Source organism: Hippichthys cyanospilos, chromosome 11, assembly GCF_059441005.1.
Source record: "Hippichthys cyanospilos isolate Australia breed blue-spotted pipefish chromosome 11, RoL_Hcya_1.0, whole genome shotgun sequence".
In the NCBI taxonomy this organism is placed as follows: Eukaryota; Metazoa; Chordata; class Actinopteri; order Syngnathiformes; family Syngnathidae; genus Hippichthys; species Hippichthys cyanospilos.
Genome location: NC_142379.1, coordinates 14,859,889 through 14,882,626, shown reverse-complemented (window position 1 = coordinate 14,882,626; position 22,738 = coordinate 14,859,889). Strand labels below are relative to the sequence as shown.

The window sequence follows — 22,738 nt, the reverse complement described above, 5'->3', positions numbered from 1 at the left end:
CATGCTGTTATCACCACATTGGTGAAGCAATTGTTGGATGATTCCTGTTTATGAAAATGTTCCCTTTCCAGTGAATAATGAGGAAAGGGCCCATTCTTTCTGTCAACTCTCAGTGTAAGGAATGAAATAGTTGGCAAGGTCTACAGGCAGACGTGTGCTACTTAATTAAACAAACAAAACAATGCTAATATTTAAGTCGATATAGGCATCTGGGGGGCAGCTTAGTGGAAGAGTGGTTAGTACGTTCGCATCATCGTGCAAAGTCCCGAGTTCAAATTCAGCTCACTCTGGCCTTACTGAGTGGAGTTTGCATGTTCTCCCAAGCTTGCGTTAGTTCTTTCCAGGCGCTTTGCCTTCCTCCCACCCTCTAAAAAGACGCTTGGCAGGTGTAGTGGACACTCTAAATTGTCTCTAATTTTGACATTAACATTAACACACCCATGTTCAAACGTTATGGTCCATATTCACACCATTTTAGTTGTAAATGTATCTTTTATTTTTTGTTTATTTACTTATTTTAAATCGTGCTCTATTTGAAACTTTTATAGGGTTAGGATAAACTGTTAGAACTATATTGATAATAAACTAAGATGGAGACAATTAGAATGTAATAATAATGATGATTTGTGGAGAGTACAATCTGAAGGATAGGAATTAATCTCTTGACTACAGTACATTAAAATACTGTTTAGATCAATGCCAAGATGAATCAGGAGTTTAAAATAATATCATTATGATTCAATTAAATATTAAACTTAAATACTTTAATCAAATTGCAATAAAAAATCTTAAAATATATTGTTTTGTTGATTTAAAAACATAGTGTTATTTCACACTAAATATGACACTGTCGAGTTTATAAACACACATATTAGTTAATGCATATTAGTCAGCATCTGTTGCCAGCTTTATTATGAAGGTGTAGTCAGGAAGTTGCTGTGTAGCATGCAGGCCGTACTAATAAAGATAAACGTGCTCCAGCTGGATATCACGTTGGTGTTGTTTCACATTCTCCTTCAAAAGCATTGGCTGTAAGTCTGTCAAGTGTTTTGGACATCGTTTTGGCTACATGCTGTTGACCCTTGCTAGTTCCGATCATTTTTTATTTGTGTCATGCACTTGCCAACGATAATTAGCATATGAGAAGATAGCAATCCTTCTTGTTTAGCATCAGAATATCGATGACCATCCCTTTGCACAGATTATTTGTGGCACATTTGTTTGTTTAGCAATAGCTAATGCTTATTTTGTTTTTACTCTTAGTTCCACTCAGCATATGATATGATTGATATATAAGGCGCACTGTAAGCTTTTGAGAAAATGTAAGGCTTTTAGGTGCGCCTTATAGTGGGGAAAATACAGTACATATTTTCTGAGCATTATCTATAAATGTTAACGTCTTAGTGTTTGTGTTTCTTTCTCATGTCATAGGGGAAGCTATCTTTATATCCGACTTGAGTCGATTTATGTATCAAATGTTTCAACACGTCAAGAAGTGCTAACTTCACACTCCCTCATTAATGAAGTCGGCAGGCTACAACATCAGCAGTTTTTTGATAGTATAACTCCTCAAACAGATGTCAGGAGAACATTTCAAATCAGCAAAAATGCCATTTGTCTCAGAGCAATTTGTGATGAGAAAATGGCTGCGTGTCAAGTGTTTGATGACTGCACTGTAAACTTATCTTTACTGCAGATAATGACTTCAGCCTTGGCAATGCATTGTGCGAGACTGGAGTGCAGACAGACTGGAAGCTTTTGTACGGACTCCCTATCTTTAACTCTGTGACCTTTTGGAGGCCATAATTGACTTTTTTTTATCATTATTATTTAGAGTGACTAATGTTCACTCATTGTTCTATGCTGATACAATTTCCCAATGATAAACACACAGTGGTTCCCAGGCTTGACATGTTGCTGCATAAAACCCCTCCCACCATGCATCCCTTGGTGTGTGTTCCCACACTGACTCGTCTGGTTTGTTCAAACATACCACCCACCAAACAACAACAAAACCATGACACTCTAACATATAACTGCAGTGTACCTCTAATGCAGCAACTAAACCACGGGACCATAGCTCTCTGCCTGAGAGGAAGACAAGAAGAGGGCTCAAGGTTCCACTTTAGAGTTGACTAGGACAAGCACCTGCATTCAGATGGAATGCTACTGCATAAACTCTAACCTCTTTACTTCCCCGTTGAAAGAATCAATTGACTCATTAACATCAGATATTTGTTAAAGAAGGATTGAGAACAAAACCCAAAGGACAAGGGACATCTCAAACACATGGGGTGATCAATGACACACATCCAGACATAACACAAAATACCTGTCTTCAATTTAACAGTTTTCATAAGTTTACAATGCATGGGTGTTAAGGAGATTTTTAACTTTAATATTCATTGCAGTTGGGTATGCTGCAGGGCCTACAGTGTAGGCCTTCAAAGGTGGTCCTCAAGGACTGGATATTTTATATGTGCCCCTGCTATGAGACATCTGATTCAAACGATTCATCCATGCATTCTATCACCATGTTTCCTCACTTGGGTCACAGGCATGCTGGTGCCTATGCCAGCTGTCTTTAGGCAGTAGACGAGGGACTTCCTGAGCTGGTTTCCAGCCAAGTGCACGGCACATAGAGAAGAAAAACTATATACGCATCCAATCACACCTAAGGACAATTCTGTGTGCCCAATACACCTGCCAGGCAGGTTTTTGGAGTTTGGAAAGAAGCCAGAGAAAACCCATGTAGGCTCAGGGAGAACATGCAAACTCCACACAGGAAGGCCAGAGCAAAGTGGATTTGAACTTGGGACACTGAACTGTGAGGTGGATAGGCTAATCACTCTTCCCCTGAGTTGCCCAAAGAGGATAATAAGAGGGCCCAAAGGTGCTCTTTGGAGTTGACTATGACAAGGACCTGCATTCAAATGAAATGCTAAATGACCTCCTTACTTCCTTGTTGATACTCTGAAATGACTCCTTGCCAGCAGTTATAATTATGTACTTTTTCTACTTAGTCGAAGGACAGTTGGACATGTCAAGCACACAGGTTGATGAATGACACACATGCAGACATCACACAAGATATACAATAAAACTGTTTTCATAAACGTGTGATGCACGGGGGTTAGGGAGATGATAATCTCTTTGATATTTGTTGCAGTATAGAGCAGTTTTTCTCATTTATAGTTTATCAAGCCCCAGCCCCCAGGAAAGAGAAATAATCATCTATAAAAATTGTATGTTTAACTAAACATGTGTCTTTTTAACAGTAACAAAAGAAAAAAGCAATATAATTCAACTTTCAACAATTTGTCGTCATTATTTTTATAGTGTTTATACGGGTTAAAGCATAGCTTAAATAGAAAAAAAATAACCAAGTGCATCAAAGTGCCTGAAACTTAAAAAGAAAAAAAGGGAAAAATCATATTTAATTGCAAATACACTTCATATGACAAAAAAAAAGCCTGTTACAGGGGGACCACACCACTATTTGAGAAACACCGCAGCACGGTATGACATAGGTCTTCCACGGCGTCGTGTATGTTTTGTATGTTTTCCTGCTACAAGACACCTGCCTACAGATGATCAAAATCATTATCCAGCTTCTGCAAAACTTCTTGATTGTCTAATCATTTGACTCACAAGTGTTGTAGAACACATGTTTTGCGTACAAAACAACCATGAGAGCAGCCCTCAAGGACCAAAATTGAAGACCCCTGCACAGTTGATTTAAACTGTGCAACGTTTAAAAGAAGAAAAAGAAGAAAAATAGAATTAAAGCACTTGAGAGAGAAAAGAATTGATCTAACCAACCTGTGTAACTCCAGACTTGCTCATCTTTAACGGTCTTTTTCTCGATATTCTCTTTTTGTTTTATTATGTTTTCATATTTGTTTTTATTTATTATTTTTTGCGGTAGTATATATATATATATATATATATATATATATATATATATATATATATATATATATATATATATATATATATATATATATATATATATATAATTATACATTTGTTTTATTCAGTGGAATGTCACATTCCACAGAGACCAATGTATTTAATAGATGAGAAATATCACTACAACAATTTTGAAACATTACTGTTGCCCAAATTGGCCAACATTGAACTTGAATGCCATGGATGGGAAAGTAGCACGGAAGGAGAAAAAAAAGCACGAGCCATTTTCTGCATGACGAATTACTTGCATATGTCAAGTTTAAAGTAATAATATAAGTAGGATCCAATAATTGTTGCCCTCCTATTAAAGGAGCAGTTAGAGAACAATAAACATTTGGAGTTTTGGCAGCAGAGGGAACTCACGCGCTCACACACAACGCTGCTTTGAGACAGCATGGCCTGTTACACCAGCTCTCTATTTCACCACGGCGCAGGTCCGCTCCCCTTCATCTTTTAAACGGGTCCATCTATTAAGCATTGTAATGAGGGAGATGCAGGGCACTTTGCACAACGCGAGCGGGACGGCGCGCTTCTGAGCTTTGAGCTTTGAAAGAATTCTCTCACTAGCATTTACATCTGATAAAACGCCCAAATTCCGAAAGATGTGCGTATGTTGAAGGGTATGTAATGCAGATAAATCTTAATTGGAGCTGCAACTTGTTGCCATTCACTGAGATCAGCAAACGTCACGTTAATCATCAGTAAAGACCAATTCGGAATTTATAATTGGCACACGAATATGGAGAGGGGACCTTTAACAGGGTCTCTACAAAGCCCCCACAAGTCACTGCCATGTTGCGGCCTGCACATTTTAGCTATATTTAATTGGAAACCAGAGGCGCGTTTTTGTGGCGCACCACATTCCAGCTGGACGTGCGCACTCATCGGTCAGCCTCCCATCAATCTCTCTTATACGTTTACCACCTCCTCCGTTAAACACACAACCATATACATGGCCGTTTTAACACACACTGAAAGCATTTACCAGCAGAGCCCTTATGAGGGGTCTGGGAATTTAAATATTCACTGTTGACACTGCGCAGGTCTGGCTATAGGGGCCACTGCGGGCCCGTTCCTCAGGGGATGCACAACATTCTCCCGTTGTGATTCTATAGAATGTACAGCTCATAAATTAGTCGCTTTTAAATCCGCAGACGTTTCCCAATAAAGTGAAGAAATTGAGCACTTTATTTTAGAGGCCACTCTAAATTTATTATTTTATATGGTGAACGTGTCCGATATTAGACGTGCATGGTGCATTCATGCTGCAAATGGAAATCGATGTCACTTTGTTAGGGCGTGTATTTTTAATATTTCAAATGTAAAAAAAAAACATGCATGCATTTATTTGTCCTTTTATTTCATACTAAAATAAACATTAGCTTCACACATTCCTTGCGTTAAATGTCCACATTTGTTTCCGACACGTTGTTGTACATGTTTTTTTTTTAGGAGAAACAAATAAAAACATTGAGAAAAATCATTTCCAATTTTATTATATGAACTCACTGACTTTGCACAAAAGTAGACAATATTAATTTTCAAATATAAAAGTTGTGGCCTGTGGAAAGCAGTAAAACAAGAAACTTAAGTTACCAAGGTTTGGTGAAACAAGTAGAATACATTTTAATGCTGGAAAATGTACATCAGTGGCCACTCGATGTTTAAATATCGCGATCAATCGTCTCACTTTATGCTATTTTGTGTGAGTATTTAAGAGTTTTATCGTCAAAAGCATCTGAAATCAAGTTGGATGCATCGAATTAATTCGAACTCCACAGCATGAATGCAATCAAAACGAGCAATCAGAATTCCAGACGAGGCGAAAAGTAAACGACTCACATGCGTGCAACTTAAGTGCAAATGCGTGAAGCAACAAAGTTTGCCGATTTCGTTCGTTTTTAAATTTACATTACTCGCGGACAACACCTTGAAACTTTCACATGCATAATCACAAACAAGACCCTTACAAGATCATTGCGCACAGGATCAAAAACAAACACACACAAAAAGGTCTTCATTTCTTGCTGATTTCAGCCGGTCACGATCCACGCAGCTCCCACGTCTCGCGAAGTGACCTGCAGCCCAAAGCGGCGCTGCATGCGCGCCAGTGTGCTTGCTTTCAATCTGCCCACGCACGGGGGGATTTTTCCCCCTCCACTGAGTTACACGAGCGCCCACTACATGCAGCCCGACTTGCAAAGTTCTTCGGTCGCGTCAACTTTTCCTCCAGACTTTGCGCGTGAGTTTCACCCCTGTGGATGTTGATATCAGCGATCTCTCAATTTCTGAATGATTTTAAGAGGTGGCCGCATGGCTCTCGGGAAGAAATTAAACATCAAGTGAAGCTTTTGATATAAACCGTGATCAGATCAGATGACATGTTTGAAAAGTATAGAAAAAAGGGATGTTGCACCTACTTGTGGCCAGTTTCCGTGCCCTGCCTTTGGATCTCATGATGCCAGTCTCACGGCGTGTTTGGATTTTTTTTCTCGGATCCTCTTTTCTCCTTTTTTCCCCGTTTTTCCCTTGTCTTCTACGCTTTTTTTCTCTAGGTTTCTCAATCCCAGACGCGCTATCTCTCCAGCATTGTCAATCCGGACACCTTCGCACATGCGCACACGCCTCCAAGGTCTGACGGCTGCACGTGCCAGACAAAGTTTTGGCCGGATGATCACTTTAGGGATGAACCCGGCGTGGTCAAGATTGTATGTCTTGGATGGTTTGCCTCTCTCCTTCTTTTTTTTTTTTAAACTCAACCGCGAAGAGGCACTCTGCAAAAAATGTCGCTCCACTTGGCTCCAGTTTTGGACAGTCACTTCTGATTGTTACTTTTCCATCCCGAGAGCACTTGTCTGAAAGAAAGGGGCCACTACTGATTTTCAGTGTGATCTAATTTGATCATTTCTGCGTTTTTTTTAATGAAGAGCCGCGGTTATCCCTAATAAAATAATTATCCGGTGTGACGCATGTTTATAGTCACCGTGACCATTTTTTTTAATGAAATAAAAATGCATGTTTTTTCACACATTTAATTGTGTGATAATACAGAGCGGGAAAATGGCTTCAAAGACAGCACGTGCTCCCTGTAAAAGGTCCCTTTTTGTGCTAGAAATTATATTGTCAAGTGGACGTCATTAATCCCACTTTGAGACGTTTCGGTTGCACTACTGTAACACTTTATCTTTCTGTCGTTTGTGAAGGGTGGGTGAGTTCATTTGAGAGAACAACTCAATCAAAAAATGGAACGACTACTTAGAAAAAGTACATAATTATATTTACTTAAAAAATCTGACTCCATCCTACCCAAAATTAAAGGTACCTGACAATAGATCGGAACCGCGTGCCAAACGATCAATTGTTTAATCAATTCGTAGCGAACAATGTGTTGTCAGAATTGTCAAACAAAACTAACAGCAGACCGACTGAACGGCCTTTATAATTTTCACGGTAGTAGTGTAAATCACATAGAATCCATTGTTTTCATGACAGCCAAAAAACACACTTTATAAATTGGCAAGCGCTATAATAAACTCGAGTGTTGGTTGCCACCTTACCCCCACAATGCGCGCCCCTCACGTGCACGCGCGCATCTTCGCGCTCAACAGCAAAGCTCGAAAGTGTTTTGAATCTTTATTGTATCATAGGAAGAAAAATAATATTTGTAATATTGTAAGGTTGAAAGGGTTCCGTGAATGGGTTGTTTTTTACATGTCGAGCAGTGACTTTTGATGAATTTTGAGCGAAATATTGAACTTTAATTCAAGCCCTTTGCAACAGAACCTGCAAGGTAAATAAACGTTTTATGTACCATATGGCAGCCTTTTTTTTTTTTTTTTTTTTTTTTTTAAGATTGATACTTAATGCACAAGATGAACGACTATAGTTTGAAAATCCCCACTCTTCTAAATGACCTGGTCAGATGTGCCCAGTAATAAAGCGTATTGGTGACGAGCATAGTTTACTACCAAAGATTTAGACAATAATTCCCAAAATAAAATTTGAGGAAAATCATTTCGTGTGACATAGTGGTAAAAAAGCACGAATATCGTATAGTAATCATAATAACGTTTAATGTATTTGTACTGTATTATTTTATTCTCAAAAAAACACATAGCAAGTCAAGCTTTTTTCTCGCCCTGACAATACAAATCATGTAATAAAATGCTGCAATACGCCTGTAATTTGATAGCAAAAATAATAATAAAAATCCGAATTGAGCTATTCGCTATTTAAAAACACGGCGGGGTCTCTTGGCCTTGTAGAAACTGCATGGGCGTGCGTTTAAAAAAATGCAATAAAATAAAATCATTTTCGGAGGGTGAGTTTGTATGACAGCTGTCCATGTTCTTTAGACTGTACTGCCCTCTAGTGTATGTTTTGTTTAATGTTTTTGAAATTGACATCCCTGGTTTGCCCAACTATCAACATTGTACATTAAACCTCGAGACACACATTTTTGATTAGAGCGCCCCACCAAATCCACGACTAAAAAAAAAAAAAAAAACACACATAAAAAATTTCATTTGGTCCTAACAATAGAGCTCTTCCTACACCCTTTGAATATTTACTGCCTCCGCGCAATCCACCAATATTTGAATTCACACCTCACTTTCGAGTCCCGCCCCACAAGTTTCGAATCACTGCATTATATTTCAGTAAAATGTAGTAGGGAGACATTATTTCGGAAAACTGACGGAAAGCGGCCTCCCACGCACACGCGTTATAAACTCATCCCCATTAATCTAGTTGATGCTCCTGTTGCATCAGCTCTGTGATCCCAGAGACGTCAAGACAAGAAATCAATGAGACATTCGATCAGCTTTATTTACCTTCGTTTCCAGGAACAGAGCAAAGCAAAATCCTTGTTAAATTCCCGGTTGTGGGTCAATTAATAGTACTAATAAATCGATGACACTTCCGGCAACTAAAGCCGGATGCCACATCATCAGTAATTGATAAATGCATAGAGGGGTGCTAAAAACAACTTCTTAATGAAGCTACTGCTTGCGTTTTGTTCATTGCATTACAAAACATTTTTCACCTTTTGAGGGATTCAATAATGGTCTCTGGTTATGACTACAAAGAATGACAAGAAAATATTGCTATATTTTCAGGATTTGCTGTGACAGGAACACTCATACGGACGATGGTGTCCAAGACAAGGTGGCAATGTCCAATTCAACCACATTCCGTCTTTGCAGTTTCCTCAACTTCAGAAGCCAGTGTTGCTCTCTCTCAGTCCTTGCTTCTTTTATTGTACCTCTTTTTACCCTGTAAACAAGTAAATGGCTTATCGAATATATTGGGAGGTGGCTCGTTTTGCCTTCATGCCGTATTTCACTTACGTAGTTATGGCGACAGGACCAGTCTGGATGCTGCTCGGCATGAAGTCTCCTCTCTTCTTCAGCTTGCTCATGGTACTTGGCCTTCTCTTTATCAGGTAGCAAATGCCACTGCATGCAAATAACACACACACACACACACACACACCTTAGTGCTGTAAGCAAGTGTTTGCTCATCCCATTTTCTGTCTATCAATCGCAAAGATTAGGGTCGACTTCAATAAGCAGACACGCCTAGTGCTTCGGTGTACCTACAAATTTTGTCCATATAGGTAATGAACAAAATCTGAAACAAAGGGCGGCCTTGGTTGATTTCTACCCTCAATGGAAATTAATCCGACTAACTGCCAGCAAATAACATCGGCGTTACAAGGACCGAAGATGTCCTATCAGGGGGTTCAGTACACTATACTCCTTCAACGCTTTCCTTGCCAGCAACAAGAATTCTCGTCATGTAAAACAATGGTTCTCAAATGGTGGTAAAAAACAAAGAAACATGCAAAAATCCCTTAAAAGAAATTATTCAATGAATTGTTTCAGGAAAGAATAAGTTCGTAAAACAAAAACTTATGTTCAGTAGGTTATTCAATCTCATTATTGGAAAAAAACACATTTCCTCTCATAGTAAAATTGTTCGACCCATTTTATGTGCCACCTCTCGTTACCTGCCAAGTTAATGAATTATTTTAGTGAATATATCTCTACTATGATTCCAAAAAAGGACATGTTAAGTTGAATATTTTTCTGTTGACAATTATTTATTTATAATTAGTTTTTTTTGAGAACAGGTCTAATATTTATTAATAATTAAAGTTAATGATTTGTTTTTATCAAGAGACTTTATGTTGAATAATTTTCTGTGGACAAATATTTATTTAAAATTATTTCTTTTTGGAGATTAGGTCTCACACTTTATGTTCATTATTTTTTTGTGGATGAATGTTTATTAATAATAAATTTAAATATTAATTTTTGTGAACATATCTCTACAGTAACTCCAAAAATGGACATGTTATTTATATTAATTATTTTTTGTGGAAAACATTTATTATTAATTAAATTACTCCTTTCTGATAACATTTCTTTTATGACCCAAAAAGGACACTTGTTTGATTTTTTATTTTTATTTTGAACCAATAAATATTAAATGAAAGGGACTAAAGTTTAATAAATCAGAAACCGGTGGCATAATTTAAGTCTTGTTTTGTTTTTTAACTCATAAAACGCTTTAGACTGGTTAATGCTTACTTGGCTGAAAAGATATTTCACACTTAAAAAGGGTTGAGACCCACTGACGTAAATAAAATACATGTTGTCATCTGCCAGTGACGATGTTTTTCTTTTTTTCTTTTATGAATGAGCGATGACACTCGTGGCCGGCGCTCCTCATAATATTAAGCTTATTGAGCACTGTGATTAATTGTGACCATTAGATAAGAGTGTTGCTCTTAAGAGCTACAAAAGATATGATCAGCAGGTTGCCTTTTACAATAACGCTTGGCACTGAACGAGTTAAGCACCCGTCACAGCACTCCCCAAGGGACATGAATGAATGCTTCAAGTGAATACTGTTTTTGTCAAGAAGAAAATGACCTTGTAAATATGTCAAATTCAAGCCTCTTCATTTTTTTCTGCTACAGTCGCATCTTTGCAGCTCAAAATGCATTTTGAACGAATAACACCGTAAAAAGACTTTTCCAGTACTCATTACCCTTACTTACCTAGACTACCATTTATTCTATCATATGTATTTTTGTTTAAGTCTTGGGACTTTTGGAAGTAACCAGTCTGGCTTGCAGAAGTATGTGTTAGTGTGACACAAAAAAAAAATCTTTGTATCCTAGAATTAAAAAAAAATAATTATTTGAATCCCTAAAATCCCTAAAATGGATGCTGGATGGATGGCTGGATGGATGGAAAGAAAGAAGGAGTATTTTAAAATCCCAATGCTCTATTCATCATTGCATTTAGGATACTGCCCCACCCCCCTTTAAATTTGCTGAAAGAGTGTGAGCACTTACCATCTTTCCTAAAGTCTCATTTATTACAGCAATATTTGTTGACGAAGACTTGTCCTTGACTGCTTGTCTATGTTCTTTAGAGAACAACATGAATGCATTTAAAGGCTTCTTGACATATGTTTGATCCGTTGATTGGGAATCCACTTTTTTAATTTTCTTCCTGAAATACAGGATCAAGAATGTCAAATGCATTTGGCACTGAGAATACTACATTTAGTCCAGTTTTACACAGTTGAAAACAGGTAGGTACAAACTGAATGACATATACCAGTGGTTCTCAAATAGCAGGTTGGGACCCAAAAAGGGTGGCAGAACCATGCTGGGTCAGTCACGGACAACTTTTGTGTGTGTGTGCAAAATGTGTCCTGGCTTCAACTGTTCTGATGTGTACCAAGGTACCACATAAGAGTATACAATCTTGGGTAAGCATCAGCAAATGCTTCTCACTTTTCTTTACTCAAAAGTTACTTTATAAATATATGCAGTTCAGCTCAGCATTTGGCTAGCAGGCATCATAGCTTGCAATATGCTTCAGACTATATATCAAACTCATGCGTAGCTGTGTTTAAAATTTAAAAAGCTATACGTGTATTTTCACAAGCTGTTTGTAAACAAAACAATTTTGTATAATGCTTCAATCGTATTAACTGGGTCATGACTTTCCAAAAACAGGAATATGTGGGTCACAGGATGACAATATTTGAGGACCACTGGTCCTTATTCTATAGTCCTGTATTTTTTTATTTTTTTTAATGGAAAACAAACTCTTGAAAAATTGTCTTACCTTATCTTGGGAAAGTTGGCAGGAAGGGGCGCAGCAATGTTAGGAGGCGCTGTAACTTTGTACAAAAGCTCCCCATTTCTAAACAGAGAAATGAACAATGATAAATGAAAGGTTTGTCTGAAGTTGCAGGGACTGTTTCAGTAATGGCCTGTACTTACAGTAATCCAACAGGACGCATGTTCATGCCATTGGGTAGCATCACCTCTGGTACAACGTTTGTCTAAAAGTATAATATATTAGGCACGTTTAATCATGGCTGATATTTATGATTATGGCTGTACATTACAGGTATCAGTAATTCTATCTTATTTATTGTGTTTTCGTGATTTAGTGTCAATATGTGAAGCATTTTTCAGCATGTATTTCCTCTGCACAATTTGTTACACCGCCCTAACATGTTATGTGCATAAGTGGAAAATATGGCCAGAAAATGTGTTTTTTTTGTTGCAAGTACACACAATGCATCCTTGTGTCACTTAAATCTGTTTAAATTGGTGAGTGTAATATTCTGACCTCATCAGGTAGACCATGTAAATTTTTGTGATGTTAATAGGTGAGGCCGGTGATGAACATGTACTTTCAATTGTCTGCCAGTTCCAGCCAGTTCACTGGCTGACTGCATTCCATCAACCAGTCCATCACCACCTGGGGCAATCAATCCCTCCCCCTGTATATTATAAGCCTGCCTGTCCTGCTCCTCTATTCCAGATTGTCTTCCATATTGAGCTCTCCAACATACCTCCTCGAACTAATTTCCCAGCTCCCGGCCCTACCTGCGCTCAGTAACCTGAGCCCCTGCTATCCTGGGAAGAAGACCTGCTCTAACTGATTGACCATGATTCTGCCTACCCCTAAACAGAGTCTGACCTGGGTAGGCTCTGTCTGTTTCCCGTCTCCTGAGCATTTAGATATTTACTTGAAGCAGCCTGTGCATGTGTAGCCATCTATTGGCAACGTGTATAATTGCAGGCATTTATCGTTCCATTACTGTGTCTATGACTGGTGGGTTGTCAGGGCCAGCAAGACTTTCTCTGCTAGCCTAAAATAACCTGTTATTACCGTAACTGCAATAAACTATAATATTTATAATAACTATAATAAAAGTCAATTTCATTTTACATTAATTTTCTCTTATACGTATATATATATATATATATATATATATATATATATATATATATATATATATATATATATATATATATATATATATATATATATATATATTCTTCATATACTGTTCTTCTGGAGTTTTTAGCCAATTAGAATTCAGCTACCTTGTGTCGCTATGCTGTGTGAAATCTGCTTTTGCCAGATGCCAGGGCATTCGCATCAACACGGGGCGGGCTTCTGCACAAGCTCAAATGGATACGTCAGGGGCCTTAATGCTTAATAGACAGCTGTAATCGTCAATCGAGCCATAAGTTTGCCATCTAGAGGTCTCACATTGAACGTTACGTGGCCGGATGCTCACTGCACGAAGGTGGTGCTATAATGATCCACCATGTTTAACGTTGGAAGTATTGACGTTATTGATTAAAAAAAACAAAAAAAACAAAAACAAAAATAAAACATGTTGCTCAACCGCAAGCATTAGGCATAGCCTCAACGCAAGCATTAGGCATAGCCTCAAAGCCAGACTTGGACATTTAGCGGAAAATTCTAATCTACTCGCTTTTTAAAACGGAAATCGGACCAACGCCAATTGTCAGCATTGGCATCCATGTCAATACAAAAGGATGTTTTATTGGAAATGAAACGCAGAAACTCTACAAGCAAGTGATTGAAGTCTTTCTGAGGAAAGACAGAAATAAGTGGGAAACAAGTGTTTTGGTGAGTCGAGCATTTGATTGATTATTTTCATTTTTAATATGTTTTCGTGATTTTATTTCATTCACATTCAATTAGTGGTAAAGAAATAAAATGATGTTCTTATATTAAAGTGTGATTTGTAATTTAGCTTACAATCTTGTTAAAGCTTGCCTGCTTTTGGTGTCACGTTCTGTCTGAGTTTTTCCTGTTGTGGTTTATTTTGTGGAATTTTACTTATTTTTGCTTTTGGGTTTGTGTTGTTTTTCCCTGGCATCTGTCGTTAGTGTAACTTGTGTCACCTGTCATGAGCATGTTCCAGTGCTAGTGTAGCTCTAGTGTTTCGTGTTTCACTCAGTTTCCGCAAGTAATAAATCATTTTTTGAGCCCATCTCATCCTGCCTGCCTGCATTTTAGATCCACCTTTCCACATCCGTCACCAACATGCCGCACCAACATGACACTTAGTGGACTTAAAACTTTGTGGACAAGTTGAACATATTGTTCAAATGTTTCTTGCAAAGCCATGTTAAATAGTTGTTTTTGTTTGAAAGTGAGCTTGCGTGCTTACGTGCATGGAGATGTGTATTTAGTTCGGAGCATGCGCAAAATAAAAAGCGCGGTGAGCAAAAGCTTACAGCCGAAGTAACGGCGAAAGGTTGTCAGGTACTTTTCTCATGGCTCTAGAATATTAGCTTATCACTTGGCGATTGTGACACGTATTTAACTGCTACAAAGATGTCCAGTGCAACAGGACAAATAACTGAAAGTTATGATTCATTATTTTAAGTTCTGACAATATCACGTATAATGATAAGTTTCAATTGCTGATGCGGGTTTATTGATGTTTAGATGCTCTGGAAAATAGCCTGTGTAGTCCAGTAATGCGTACGTTTATTTCCGAGGGGGCCGAATCACTGAAGGCCTACCTCTGGACTGCCACTGGTGTTTATGCAAAATACTAAGAGATACTGCCTGAATTAATATTTGTATATAGATTACAATTCAAATTTGCGGAGTATCTCAAGCAATGTTTTGATGTCACAAAAGGATTGAGTTCAGAATGAAAAATGTGAAATCGCTTGTGGAACTTGAAAAAGGCTGTTCAATATGCCTCTGTAAGTTGGGCAATGATGTCAAGAACAGAGGAATACAGCGGGCCCCCAGTTTACGAACTCCACCTCTTACAAACTTTTCGACTTACGAGCGTGGACCGCTGCGTTTTTTGCCCCCCTCTTACACACAAACCTTTCGTCATACGAACAATCCGACATGCTGGTCAATATGTTCGTACAATTATTTTCGCTTTGCTGCATCAACGAAATTAAATGATCACGCTTGTAACGGCAACGCTGAACGCTATTGCTCTTACAATGTCACAGTCACTGTCTCAGTCACGGTGTCAGTCACGGAGATGCCAATATGCTATTGGTCGATTAAGGTCACAGTCCCGGTCTCACTCACGGAGATGCGGATATACTATTGGCCGGCGTCACGTCAATCACAGAAATGCCGATATGCTTGGCCAAACGCCTTCATCTAGCTCAGTGTTTCCCAACCTTTTGATCACCGCGTCACATTTAAAGCCTTGATGGTGCGGTCCGTGGCAAAGTCAATGCCGTAAATGTATACAGCGGACCGGGGGTGCTGTCTGCGGCACAGTCAATGCCGTAAATTTAGACAGCGGACCGGGGGGATAATTTCCCGCGGCACAACTGACAATATCTGTGCCATGGATCTAGCTTGATGGCACAGCTGGTCGGTGTGTTGTGAAGACTTTGCAAACTTTATCTGTTAGACAAGGCTGCTAAAATTGCTAGTGGCGGTAAAGGAAGAAGTAAGAGGATGATGACAATAGAAACGAAGCAGGAGATAATTAAAAAATACGAAGGAGGCGCACGCATAGTTAACCTTGCGCGTGAGTATGGCCGTAACCGCTCAGTAATCTTCTAAGGGCAAGATTTTCCTTGCCGGGGGACGGACCTCGGTCGACAACAAAATGGAGAGGCTTCTTCTATTATGGATTAAAGAGAAGGAAATCGCCGGTGATATGTTCTAGTTTGAGAAAAGTTCCCGTTTAAGAAAATAAATCAATAAATTCTGCGGGTTGGTTTCTGTTCTGCACATCGCCCCAAAGGTAAATGTCATTTTTCCTTTGTATATTTATGTTATTTAATTTAACTGTACAGTAGATTACGTTTCTAATTTTTAATATGTGTATAAAGTTGTGATGTTTTTACCTAAGGTTTTTGCACGCGTTGCACGCATTCACTAATTAACATAGGTATGGATTGCCCGTCATACGAGCAGTTCGAGTTACGAGTTACGAGCGTAGCCGCTGAACGGATTAAGTTCGTAACACGGGGGCCCACTGTATTTCACCAATTCTTATTCAGGAATAAAAGATTTTCAACAGTTGTGAATTTCAAGTCATTTTTTGGGGGTGCACACAACTTCAACAAAGTTATTCATGAGAAAATCTAACATGCTTAAAATAAATGAAATATTTGAAATAATGAATCTGGAATACTGTTAGATTTAGACTACAAATTTAAACAATTTGGTCACTGGCCATGAATCAAGGACTACCTTGTGTCTGCGGGACACAAGTGAGTCAGTGTTACTTTTAGCACAATTTATGTAAATATGAATTACATCCTCAGCTACAGTACTGTCTATGTAGGCAGGTGCAAGGCTGTCTTAAGATGTAATCCGTGAACAACTACAGTAAGAGTCCATCCTACAAGACAGGACCAACACTATTCTACTCCAGATATGAGCTCTTCAATTTATACTGAGTGGACATTTCAATCTGTGCCTTTTGCAGTACTTTTCAATGTATTATGTTCAATTGAACTGGTCTTTCGTTCTTCCAAAATGAGAGATTCCCTAGGGACTTTTTAAGTATTTCATAGCCCCCAGGGTGTGTAATCGAAGCGCATTTTAACATTTGAGGCGCTGTGACGCGCTGGCGGTGACCAATGCTGATTGGTTGGTTGAACTTTGGGGATTGTTTTCAAATCACCAGGTTTATCACCATTATAGAACTCTCCATACCTTTACTTTCATGTGGTTCTTTGGTTGCATATTAGAACATTATCATGGTTGGGCATATGATGAGGTGTGCTCTTTGGAATATTTATGCTGATTAACAAAGTTAGCTGAATTTTGAATCACCCATAGGGATCTGTAAGGTTTACCTTCTCATGCAATCATAAATAAAAGAGCGTAGCATCGCTCACGTGAAAGCAAGATGTCGAAAAGCCAAAGGAAGACTGCAACAAATAAAATAAAAAAACTACAAATAGAAAAATAAAACTACAAAAAGCAAAAGCTGCAATTATGGCATGTAAATAACCGATTGGACACTGTTCTGGCCACCATCTAGCACAGCGTCACGGCAAGACATTGGATTCAACAGCTATGCTGTTTTAAGCCATGTGCGCCGACTCTGGAACAAATTTTGCTTACCCAACAAACAAATACAAGCCATTACAAACTATTCAACAAAACATTAGCAATCTTATTTTGTGTGTCATCTGTTGTGACTGTTGCATGCGCCACATTTCTCTGACGTTTTTTTTTTTTTTGCAAAGTCTATCTTTCAGGCACCAGCAGGCCTGCGACTCTTGTGAGGATGAGCAACTCTAGAAAACGCATGGATGTTGTATGTAGTTGAGTGTGCCTTGTGCATGAAGTGCTTCATGAATTGTTCTGCCTCTGTTAAAGTATAGTGTAATCAAACAATCTACGTATGATTGATGTGTAGTGTAATCAAACAATATCATTTCACTTACCTGGCCGTGAATATGAGCAAGCGTCTCAATAGTCTGGGGAAGCGGCTGGAGATTCTGATGAGTCATTGGTACAAAGTGCATGCTGGGAGCAGCCATCACCGGAGTTGGCTGCATGTAACTGTTTTGTATGGGAACAAAGCCATTATAGTCCTTGTGCTGGCTGCCTACTGCCTGAGGGTTGGTGTTGTACCTTGGCCCATCAGGTCGTGAAGGTTGAGCAGTATTTTGAGGAAGACATTTTGATTTGAAGCCTTGCATTTCCATATCCCTGCAAAACAACAAAATATATACCGTTCACAGTTAAAAGGTCTCTGAACGACAACTTGGAAGTTCGGCTTGGAATGTTAATTCTCAAATATGAATATAAATGTTGCCTGTTACACCATACTCCGATATGAGTGGGCCAGTAAAGATGTGCTCTCTCCTTGGCTACTTCAACAAGGAGTGTGTGTGTGTACAGTAGAAGGCAAGATGTTTACATACACTGTGCAAAACACTCATTTTTTTTCTCTCACTGTCTGAAGTCAAACTCGACTAAGCCTCTCCTTTTTCAGGTCAGTCAACATCAACAAAATTATTAAATGAAATACCATACCACAATATTGAGAGGGAACATTTGGTAGAGATTTTTATATTTCTTTTGAGGTTAAAAGTTTACATACATGTCCCTATTATCGAGGAATAGTTCCTTTGAAAGCATGAATTGGATAAAACGTTTTGGGTACCTTTCCACAAGCTTCTGACAGTACTCTGCTGGAATTCTGGCCAATTTCTCCTGACAGAGCTGTTGTAACTGAATCAGTTGTTTGTTAGATACTTTGCTCGCAGTATGCTTGTGGTATGCTTTATGTCATTGTCCATTTAGAAGAACCATTTGCACCTACAGTTTTAGCTTCCTGCCTGATGTCTTGAGATGTTGCCTCAACATCTCCATGTAAAGTTCTTTCTTCAAAATGCTGTCTATTTTATGAAGAGCTGCAGCAAAACAGCCCCACAAAGACTTCCGGTGGGGCAGTTGAGTGACAGTTGTCACCATCAAAATAAGAAAATGTAAGATTGGGATTGTAGATGTGTCTCATCATAGTGCTCTCTGTGAATATAGGATTTTTAAACAATAAATTAGTTAATGTACAAATTAAAATGGCCATAAAGTCATATCCATCCATTTTCTATAGTGACGTATCCACACAAGGTTCGCAGCATTAAGACATACTTAAAAGGAAAATGACCATAAGGATACAAACCAAGCCATATTATGGGATGCTTTAAAAGCAGGTTTGAGGGGTAAATTAATTGCAAATACAAGTAATCTTAAAAAGGAGAAAATAAAGCAGCATGAAAATTATATTGCAGAACAGCATTGCTTAGAACAGAAAGACAACGGGAAACGTAAAGAAGACACTAAAATCTAACGATGGATGAATTCAATTAAAATTTAAATTAATGACCAGCATCAATACAAAATAGACCCTGAAGCAAAAAATATTTGAAACAAATTATGAATCAGGTCCTAAAGCAATGAAATTGTTGACAAAGCGCTGACATAAGCAACAGGCTGAAAATACCACATCAACAAGATACGTGATCGCAAAAAAAATCAACTTAAATTTGAATCAAAACAATGCAAGGTATATACAGGGAATCATAAATAAAAGACATCTCCTTCAGACCAAACTAATATCAAGGCTTTTCTCAAGCACCTGGATTTACCTTTGGTATGCACAACACAAAATGAGAATATAACAGCAGAAATAATAAGAGGAAATTCGAATGGCCATTGCAAAATTAAAAACTAAGTGATGGATTTTCATCGACGTTGTATTAAGACATCTAGTGAAAAATTGACACGCCTACCCAATCATGGACAGAGCCACTTATGGTTATCTCCAAACCATTGAAAAACAAGGAGTATTACCAAAATTATATTGTATGAATGTGGACTGTAAAATGCACAAGTCAATGTTATCAGACTCCAGACATTGCTAGATGAAGCATCCACCTGTTTACAAAAACAAAACAAAAAAACTACGATGACAATCGAGTGGCAACAATTGATATCTTATTGGACTATTTAAACTGGATCTCATTTGATACCAAACTCATGCCAAGAAAGCTCGATGATGGTTTTAAGATTTGGGCGGAAAGGGAATTATGGCCGTATGTACCATTGTTAAAAAAGGTCAACTTAATACCTTCCAGGAGTTAAAGGACACATGCAACTTGAATAACAGGTACTTTATTTAGGTAGATTATGTCAAACATATTAAGATATGTGAACATGACATATGCCCTACTATAAACCTGGTTGCAAGAGTTTGACAATGCTCTCCGGAAAGTTGATGCTTGTCCCAATGTTTAATCATTTCCCCATCAGGTTCACCATTGCATTTAAAACCGAAAGGGAAAAAGCGCTGGGTGGGTTGATCCCAGATGAAAGGTGGGAGCAAGCTGCAGTGCCTGGAGAGAACCCACGCGGGATTGTTAAAAAAAACAAAAACAAACAAAAAAAAAAAAGTTATTTTATTACACCTAAGATTAAAAGTAAGATTCAATAGGTATGCTGGAGGCAATGCCAGACCACGCTCATCTGTTTTGGGAATGTCTTTAATATTTTCTATTATATATAAAAAAAATCATAATTATTTTTAGTGTTAGGGTTGCCTTTTAATATGTTTCTTTAGGGCTAATGGGCTTCATTCTCTGTGAATAATGACACTTTCTTACCAGCTTGATCCAGCATATTCAGCAGGTCTTTTTGGCTTTTGTTCTGGGGTTGATTCACACATTTCAAACCCAAAACACCTTCGTCTCTGGAAAACAGAGCCCATTTCCTACCTGAACCTTGTGATGACTCGACAGTTACATGATGTGTATACTTGCATATAATTGTTGGGGCGGATGAAAGTGGCACGTTCAAGCATCTGGAAATGGCACCCAAAGATGAGCCGGACATGTGGAGCTCCAGGCTTTTCCCCCAAATATCCTGGTCGATTTCTTTTGATTTTTCCTTGATTTCAAACGAAGAAGTGTGTTTGTGGTGTGGCCTTAAATACATCCGACTTGTGCCAACATTTAATTCACACGTTGTCACTTGATCTATGAGCTTCAAAAGCCATTACTTCATCATCTGGGCTTTGCCATGCTTTTTAAATATCATAAGTTTTCATGTACAGTGTGTAAACCTTAAACCTCAAAGAAAATAATGACCTGAAAATGGAGGGGTTTTATCTGAAATGTTTTTGCACAGCTGTATACAAACCTTTATCTTCAACTGAATATTATTAGTGTATTTTTTTTTTTTAAACATTACATATTTAAAGCACATGTGCATTTGAAAATCTGTGTAGTCCGAAATATACACACAGATATAGATTCATTTAAAATTTGAATATTTAAAAAAGGTGTGGTATGTATATAATACGGCCATCCATCCCTTTTCTGTAGCCTTGGGGTTAGGGTTCGGGTTGGTATTCCTAACCCTAACCCAGCTGGCAGTAGGCAGAGGACACCCTGAACTAGTGGTCAGCCAATGGTCAGCCAATTGCAGGCTGCACAGAGACGAACAACCACTCAGGCACGCATTAACACCTAAGGACAATTTTATATATTCAATACTGCCATACATGTTTTTGGAGTATTAGAAGAAGTACCAGAATGCCCTGAAAGAACCCTGAACGAACCCTTGCAGGCTCAAAGAGAACCAACTCCACACAGGAAGGCGGACGTGCTAACCACTGTGCCACATAGCTCTCTCTCTTTCTCTCTCTTTCTCTCTCTCTCTCTCTCTCTCTCATATATATATATATATATATATATATATATATATATATATATATATATATATATATATATATATATATATTTTTTTTTTTTTTTTTTTTTTTTTGAAATGTCAGGTTCACAATGCTTTTGCTATGTTTCCCTTGGTTGACAGCACACTCATGTGTACAGTATGTTACTATTTAGGACAGACATGTTCAAACCCAGTACTCGAAGGCCAGCATCTTGCATGTTTTTGATGTTTCTGTCTTCCAATGCAGCTGATTAAAATTACCAGGATCGTTATCAGACCTCCGCTGACCTTGCTGATCATTTGAATCAGGTGTGTTGGAATGACTGAAACCTCAAAAACATGCAGGATAGCGGTCCTTGAAGATCTGGTTTGGACATGTCTGATTTAGGGGATCCTTATGAGGCCAAGTTGACCTTTGGCATGTTGTCACTATCTGGGTGAAGTTTCAGCACCTCAAGTGTGTTTTTTGATGCGACATGTCTTTGATGTAAAGATCAAACAATTGGTCAAAATACAGCACAAAGGTTAAACCAACAAATGACTTTGCTATCCCATTTATTTTCATGTCAGTATGTATGCGTTCTGTAACATATTCTATGAAAAAACGTCTATGGATGAAACTGTGTAAAAATAGTGAATTGTGATTAAAAGTAATCAAATGCATTGAAATGTCTTCAAAGATCAGAGCCTTTTTGGAGTTCAGCATTAATATTATGCCTACCTATTCGCCTCTTCCCCGATCATTTTGGCATGCGTCATTATCATGATAACTTATTCAACTGAAAACAGTTACATAATCACAAACACTTTCTGGGATTTTGAGAGTTAGGATTGGTACATTGTTTTAAATCAGTGCCAACTGACTGTAGTTTTAGTTTAAAGCCTACTTTTTCATCCAATCATTTGAACATTTGCACTTAATTAATTTCATTTTTTGAATGGCCAATGGTTTTTAAAAGTACTTACTGTGGACTTTCTTAATGGAGGTTTTGTTTTACTTCAACAGTTGAATGAGCTTGTCCTTTCTCACTCTCCAAATCCACCTGCTGCTCTGTTGCTCAGACTTGTCTTTTGAATGCTCAAGGACCGATCCAGCTGTCGGAATACAGACTACACAGACTTCAAAGCACTGATGATCTTTGATGTATGTGGGCTTGGTGTACTTTGAGACATCATGCGCATGATGCTACAATTCTTTACATAAGTATGATGTGCCA

General features: G+C 38.2%; 1 protein-coding gene across 4 annotated transcripts; it reads right to left on the bottom strand.

The window, feature by feature from the left end:
* Positions 1 to 8,774: 8,774 nt before the first annotated feature.
* LOC148416106 (transcription factor 7-like) lies at positions 8,775 to 22,718 on the bottom strand. Of its 4 annotated transcripts, XM_088426716.1 has the most exons (10): positions 22,488 to 22,639; positions 20,609 to 20,735; positions 20,453 to 20,538; positions 17,919 to 17,996; positions 17,729 to 17,846; positions 12,281 to 12,342; positions 12,123 to 12,200; positions 11,339 to 11,498; positions 9,321 to 9,428; positions 8,775 to 9,246 (listed from the first exon to the last, which is right to left on the bottom strand). In XM_088426716.1, the coding sequence occupies exons 3-10, from the start codon at positions 20,512 to 20,514 to the stop codon at positions 9,211 to 9,213; spliced, it is 702 nt and encodes a 233-aa protein (XP_088282842.1). In that variant the 5' UTR covers positions 20,515 to 20,538; positions 20,609 to 20,735; positions 22,488 to 22,639; the 3' UTR covers positions 8,775 to 9,210. The 4 variants fall into 4 exon arrangements, with proteins under 4 accessions (XP_088282842.1, XP_088282840.1, XP_088282843.1 ...); XM_088426714.1 differs by having other exon boundaries at positions 17,729 to 17,996; positions 22,488 to 22,718; XM_088426717.1 differs by lacking the exons at positions 20,453 to 20,538; positions 20,609 to 20,735 and having other exon boundaries at positions 22,488 to 22,636.
* Between the last annotated feature and the right edge of the window lie 20 nt (positions 22,719 to 22,738).

What these genes read in the sequence shown, in the direction of transcription:
- LOC148416106 (XM_088426714.1), bottom strand. Translation starts at nt 20,514, where the DNA reads ATGTGTGAATCAACCCCAGAACAAAAGCCAAAAAGACCTGCTGAATAT. An exon ending in GAATATGCTGGATCAAGCTG is followed by an intron (nt 17,997 to 20,452) that starts GTAAGAAAGTGT and finishes GTTGTTTTGCAG; the next exon opens with GGATATGGAAATGCAAGGCT. An exon ending in TTGCTCATATTCACGGCCAG is followed by an intron (nt 12,343 to 17,728) that starts GTAAGTGAAATG and finishes TTATACTTTTAG; the next exon opens with ACAAACGTTGTACCAGAGGT.